The sequence below is a fragment of the Stegastes partitus genome, unplaced genomic scaffold, assembly GCF_000690725.1.
Source record: "Stegastes partitus isolate 25-593 unplaced genomic scaffold, Stegastes_partitus-1.0.2 Scaffold795, whole genome shotgun sequence".
NCBI lineage: Eukaryota > Metazoa > Chordata > Actinopteri > Pomacentridae > Stegastes > Stegastes partitus.
This window is the reverse complement of record NW_007578526.1, coordinates 132,203-139,393: the sequence shown is the minus strand read 5'-3', so window position 1 is coordinate 139,393 and position 7,191 is coordinate 132,203. Positions and strand designations below refer to the sequence as shown.

General features: G+C 38.7%; 1 protein-coding gene across 1 annotated transcript in view; it reads right to left on the bottom strand.

Annotated features, from left to right (window-relative positions):
* LOC103364924 (rho-related GTP-binding protein RhoN-like) overlaps nt 1-7,191 on the bottom strand; it is a 43,289-nt gene that overhangs the window by 8,131 nt on the left and 27,967 nt on the right. The window contains exon 4 of the mRNA XM_008292222.1: nt 159-293. Within this exon, the coding sequence (XP_008290444.1) occupies nt 159-293 (135 nt within the window). The remainder of the gene's footprint in view (nt 1-158; nt 294-7,191) is intronic.

The window sequence follows — 7,191 nt, the reverse complement described above, 5'->3', positions numbered from 1 at the left end:
GCAGCGTTTGACTGGGGAAGCGGGAGCAGCAGCTAATTTCAAGCTAGGTTTGACACAGTCGAGAGTCGCAGATACTCAGCCGGGCTTTTATGGAAAAGCAGACAAACGAATTTAAGAGCCGAGTGGTGTTTTTTTTTTTTTTGCTCGGCGCCGCTCACCTGTTCGTGGGTGACGGGGATGAGTCTGTGTTTGGAGAGCTCTCTCATGACGTTCAGGTCCGTCCTCATGTCCAGCTTGCAGCCGACCAGCACCACTTTGGCGTTGGGGCAGAACTCCTGCGTCTCACCTTGCCACTGTGGGGTAAACAGATGGATATGTATCAGTGCACAGAGGCCTTTGTTATCCAATTATGTGTTGGCTTGAGGATAATGTAGCCAAAAGTGTCTGGACACGTGAGCATTGCTTTCTAATTTGCAGCATCTGATTTTAAAACCATTGAAGGGATAGTTTGGTTCCCCCAGAAAGCAGAAATGGGACGATGAAATACTAAAATGCATTTTAACCGCATAAAAAAAACCCTATCTGTCTTCACTATATTCAGAATATGAAAGGTTCATTTGCAAAAACAGCTTCACAAACCTTCAGAAAACCCACATTTCCATCGTCTACCTGAGACGATATCAATCAAACCCTATTTTTGTCACTTCTACTGAGTCAAATCCACTCAGTTTGATTGATATTATCTCAAGCAGACAACAACAAACAGATACGTTTTCTGAAAATCTACATAAATGGAGTTATCTGTTTTTGCAAATGGACTCTTCATATTTTCACCGCTTTACCTCAAACAGGGAAATGAAGTTGTTACATCCATCCGTGCTCCTTCAAAGCCACCAGACTCCATTGACAAAAACTGTAATTTTACCTCACTGGAGTTGCTGGTTAGTTTCAAAGAACCCGAACTAACCCTTTAATATGCAGCTCATACGCTCAATAAGGAAGGCTTTCAGGGGAAAATTTTCAACCCGTCAGATTAGCGAAGGTGAATCACTGATGATTAATTGATGCGTTTCATTTAGAACTGCTGCTAAGTCTTCGTGCAGAATAGTCAAGTTCTGTCACACTGAGCTAAAGAGGGAGAGAAAGAAATCTGTTTTCATGAAACCCAAAGCGCATTTTTATCTAAATTATAATTTTATAATGCCACTTTAGGAGTTCTGTTAATTGGAACGAAGCAGCCTTGTGCAAACTCAGAAAAATGCAGCCGCAGTCGACACTTATTAGACTTCTAGTGTGAGAAGTGAGCTGACCTGAGCTGAACTGGGATTCGTTTGAGTCACATCAGGTCAAAATTTCTGATCTCCTGCTTAAAGATGCCGCCTGAACATCTTTCTGTCCCTCCAGTGAAGTACGATGAATCAGACTTTATTTGTACAGCACTTTCTCTTCACATTCAAAGGGCCTCACAGATAACTGACAGGCTGATAGTAGAAACAATTTAAGAATAATGGACAGAAAAGTTTTCAAAAAGTAACAATAAAACCAAATAGAAAAGAAAAACGGCAGGTGAACTAAAGCCTGGTGTTGTGAAGTATCATGATTATTGAATATGGTCCAAATGCATCAGCTCTCAAGTACCAAAAATTGTCATTAAATGCTGGATCATAGTTATTTTTACAGCTGCTGTGTGTCAAAAGAGAAAATTATGTTGTGGTGTGTTTTGGTAAAGGTCTCCTCGTGAAAAAATAACAACTACAAATGGATACCAAACTGGAGATATTGTACTATTCAGATTTATACTTCTACTCCCCGTCACAGAGGCAAATCTTTTACTCCACTACATTCGTCCGAAAACTTTAGTTACTCTCTAGATTACAAATTTACTTCCTGTCTCTCAACCAACCAAGTGATTTAAGCAACTAAGCTTAATGTTACATGTAAAAAGGTCTTTTAAAGAGTGATATTTTTCTAAACCTGGTCTTCTGGATAAAACTCCAGCATCCCTCGAACACAAACTTCCGTACCGTAATGTCTGGACTATAAGCCGCTACTTTTTTCACACGCTTTGAACGCTGCGGTTTAAACAATGATGCGGCTAATTTAGGGATTTTTACGGATTTGAAAGTGACATTGAGAGCAACAATAACAGAGAAACTGAGGAAGTTTGTGGCAAAGTAATTCTGAGGCTGTTCAACTCCGACACTGAAGACTTAAGTGGTTTTAGTGCAGGAGGAAGATGAAGATAGCGATCAGTGACTTTTCCTGGTAGGCTGCTGTAGTTTTTATTTTCTTAACCAGCCGTGTTACAGGCAGTGTTCGGATTTGTGTATGTTAGCGGTAAGTGTTTAATTAAAAGATTAAAAAATCTTTATGTGTAAATAGCGGGTGCAGCTTATATTCAGGAGGGCTCAATAGTCCGGATATTACGGTAATGGAGAATGTGCTTAGTCATATAGAAATGTAATGTGTAGAGAAAGGGCTGACAAGGACCATTTTACTGCTCAACTTTTGATGTTTTAAGTACATTTTTGCTGCATCTACTTACATATTTTTTACTTACTAATGTTTTTAAATTTAGGACTTTTGCTTGTAGTGGTATATTTATCAGTAAATGACCTGAATACATGTTCCACCGGAGAATTTTTAAATATGTCATTTACTCATCAACAACCATTAACAGCAATTTTAAAAGAATTTGACCTCGTGCTGATTTACATCTGAAAGAAATTACATTAGTTAGTGTCAACTTGCTGTTGAAAATCACCCCTCTTCAATGAATTCTGCACATTTTCACTCACACAAAGCTGTAATGCTGCACATGCATCTGCTGCCTTAATAACTTTTCCCGATATGTAAAATCCTGGCTGGAGCGTAAACCGCTGTGAGTGATGGGCCGGACTTTCTAGTTTACATTTAATCTTCTCATCTGTAGCCTGCAGCAACAAAATCCGCAACCGAACGCAGCTGCAAGCATTTTTTATTTTATTTTTTTGACACTGGGCTTTTGCGCGGCCTTAAAAAGCAGCATCGCCACGGTATCCTTTAACGCCCCGAGCCCACGACTTGCAGCGCATTACAGCTTTAAATGTTTCACTTGACATGACAATCATACGACTGGAAGAAGAAGAAAGAAAAAAAAGGCCCCAAACAAACCACAGAAGAGAACGAGGAGACTGTCGCTGCTTTGTGAGCTGCTGCACAATGTTCATGTTCATAAATGCTGGCTGACAAAAAAAAGAAAAACAGAGTCAGACAATACTCATTACAGGCCAGACACATGACTCAAGCTACACTAAATGCTTTTCCCTTTTCTCTGTATCGCTCGCGTTCTCTCTGAGACTCCTTTCATTATCTCCTCACACCATGGCAGAGGCAACCACTTTGAGCACCGTTGCTCCATTTGTTCTCCTTTACAAAGAGATCTTTTCTCCTGGATGCCTGCGTCGCCGCCGTCGTGGGCTGCGGCGCGCTGATGTGCCGAGTGAGCCGCTGCCTTTCAATAGGCCTCTCTGCCAAACTGTGTGCAACTGGTGAACGGCAGCGATTTAGATGAGTCACAAAGGGCTCATGGGAAGAGCGGCGCATTGTCTGTGTTAATGTTAAGTATTGGTAAGCAGCACGGAGGAGCAGAACGCGAGCTGCCGGAGAGTCTGGTTCATCAAGGGAAGAAAATGGAGGTTATTTTTGGTTTGTGTTCGTGTTTTTGTTTGTTTGGTTGCCTTTTTGTTTTTTGATAGCCTCAGCTGAGAATTCAGAGGCAGGTCGCAGCACTGTTTTAAAAAACAAAAATGCAAAAACTAGGGAGGCTAAAGACAATCAGGTCACGTCCTTTATTATTTAATGGGGTTTAAAGGGTGTAATGACCTGTTAATGACACCGTTGGATTAAGGTATTTTTAGCCGTGCTAGCAGCGTTGCTCCAGGAATGCCAATTTTAGTCAGTTGGTCAATCCACTTCTTTAGTTCAGGGGCAAATATCTCAACAACTACGGGATGGATCGTCTTGAAATTGGACGACGATGCCCAGAGGATGAACCCTAATGACTGTCTAATGACTCTGATAACCTGACTTTTCATCCAGTGCCACCATTACATCAAAATTGTTCAATATTGTACTTTTTGTTTTTGGCTTTAGCTGTACTTTAATTAGCTGCTGGCCTGCTAAACATAAAAGGTGAACACGGTTAACATCACACCTGCACGTTAGCGTTGTCATTTCGAGCATGCTAATGTGCTGACGTTAACGTTTAGCTCAAAGCGGTGCTGCGTCTGCGGCGTGAAATAGATGACAGTGTGGCTTTAGGGTCGTATATATATCTTAAAAACAGTAATGGTTTTAAGCAGAAATTAAATAAATATGTAGTAGTCGTCACCGAAACGTGTGAAGGATGTGAAACTACACTGCTCCCAGTAACCAGCAGAGAAAAACTGTCGTACTTCACTCCAGTGCAACAACAATGCATTTAAACTTGTGGATTATGAATACTTTGGATATTTAAAATGCTTCGTGCAAAGTAAATTATTTTAAAATATTGAAGACTCTGAATCTGTGCAATATCAGTATTTTTAATGCCATTATTTTTCTACTGTTGGATGAATCTGTGCAATATCAGCCCTAACTCTAACCCATTTACATGAATCTGGACAATTTCTGAATTTCTATTTATAGACGAATCTGTACAATATCATCACTGCAAATGTTATTGAATGTCCTGGCAATGTCCCTGCCACAAGCCTCCTGAACTAATAAAAAACTAGTAACCAGTATATCCAGAGTATTGTTCAGTCACTGTGTCTTTATAATGACTGATCCTGGGATGCTTTATGTTGCTACGCTGCAAATGAGAAAGAAAGAAAGAAAGAAAGAAAGAAAGAAAGAAAGAACGGTTCGAGACAGACAGACAGACACACTGCAAAAAAGGGAAGCCCAAATATAAGATATAAACACTAAATTTGAGAAGAAAATGACTTAAAACGAGTGAAATTATCTGTCCATGCAGCAAGTACATTTTACTTGATAAGAAATCTTGAAATAAGATTTTTAACGCTCAATTTAAGATTGTACTGTAAAATCAAGGACTAAAAAAGAGTAAATAACTTTTAAAACAAGCCAAATTATCTATTGTGTCTATCAGACAGACAGACTGAAACTGACTGACTTTAATCTAAACAACTCTAAAATGTTGCTGAAGTTTTCTGGTTTCTTTTTGATTATATAGGAAATCTGTTGAACTACAGACATTATTTGTACATTAACACCCCGACAGTTACTTTTTTTTTTTACTATATTATAACTTTACTATATTATTTATACACTATTTTTTTCCTCTCTCAAGTTGCGTAACATTTACAAGATTATACGCGCTATGAGATGACTTGTTGTTGTAAATATGCGCTGTACAAATAAAATTGAATTGAATTGAATTGAATTGAATAAGATGGCAATAATTATCTATAATTAAACACGTAGCTCTTTAAATAAAGGTTTATGCCATTACTATAAATGTAACCTGAATCTTAACAGTAACTTTTAATTCTAGATACAAGCTATGCAACATTTTTTTATTATTACTTCCAACATAAAGCATAGAAGAGAACATTTGTGAAATAATATTTTTCTGCAACACCTATAGTGAAAGTATATATAAATGTATAGGTTTTTCACCAAATTTTTTTTAAAATTTACTTTCATTTGACAGTTTTTTAGTAGCAGTTTTTTTTAATCGTATAATATAAATCAGTAGTGTTAACACCTGTGTGAAATTTTGCAGTTTTATTGTAAAATATATTTTATTTTTACAAACAAAACCTTGTAGAAACACATTCATGTTGTAGATTTACAACATATATTTATTTTATTATAAATTGAAGGCAGAAAATCTATAAACAGTTATTGTCTGTACATGTATTGTTGCTTGACGGTAATTTTTATGAAATCCGTGGACAATGATGTGAAATTTCACACATTGCTGTACGTAGTTTTACATTCTCTACTGTACAATCACAAAACCGCCCCAGGACTGTTTGATTCGTGCGCTATTGTGCCGCCAATTTTTCACAGCGTCATACGATCATACGAACATACAAGCTGAGCACAACACGCTAGCAGCTTTCTTCATCTTTTGCATTTCACTTGCAAATATGCTGCTACTTCAAACAGGCAAGAAGGGGAAAGAAAAGAAAGCAGGAGATAAAGGAGAGCTGGCAGGCTGCTAGTCGGAAACTTATGAAAAAAAAAAAAGGGTGAGAAAAGGGTGTCGCCAGCAGCAGAGGAGGGGGTTGAAGTGTTAAAAATACGATGGTAGAGATGGGAGAGATTGATGAAGTGATTGGGAATAAAGAGAACAAATGATACAGAAAGTAAACAGGGAAATGATGAAGAGACAAGAGGCATTTTTGCTGAGAAAGGAAAGTCCCCCTTAAAGGAAAAATGGAGGACACACACACAAAAAAAGAAGTGTTAGGTACTGCGAAGACGCCTGCAGATGGAAAACAAGTCTAAAGCAAAGTGAAGGGAAACAAGACACATTGGCACATTGCCTTAACACTTAAATTAGATGCTCAGGAACCTACCGGAGGACAAGTTGCTTTTTGTTTTGCTTCTAAACTCTGAATAAAGCGACTCTTCAGCGTGTCACTCTGGCATCCCGCGCATGCATTGTAAGATCGGCGTGCTCACCGCTATTACTGAGGTCACTTGATGAGGTCAGAGTTCAAGTTAGTCCTCGAGTGGACCCCCTGTAGGTGTGAGAATCCGCCAGCCATGAAAGATAAGTGTTTGCTCTTGTATTGATGATGTCATTAATGAGTGATGGCGCAGGCGGCAGGAATGTCTGCCGCCTGAAAGGAGGTCAAACGCCCCAACACTTGGGATTTCACACATTCACACCCCGACAGTGAAAAATTCTGGAAGTTAAAAATCGTGCCAGCAAACAAGAAGTTTATTTGTCGTCCAAGCAGATTACCCAAAAATTAGAAGTAATTTTCTCTTGTTTTTCAGAAATGAAAGGGAACGGTGAAAGTGTATTTTAACATAATATTTGCATGTCTAATTGCTGTTTGTAATTGCTCAAGTTGGTACAAGCCTTAAGAATTTCTTTATAGCTCTAGTGCACTGTTAGACAGAAACCACATCCTCACTTTTAAGTTTTTCCATGAGTTCCAGTGTAGAGCTGCATCTCGGTACATTGGTTAAATGTATTGGTGGGAGAAAGCACCACAAATGGACCTACAGGCACTGCTACCAAGATAT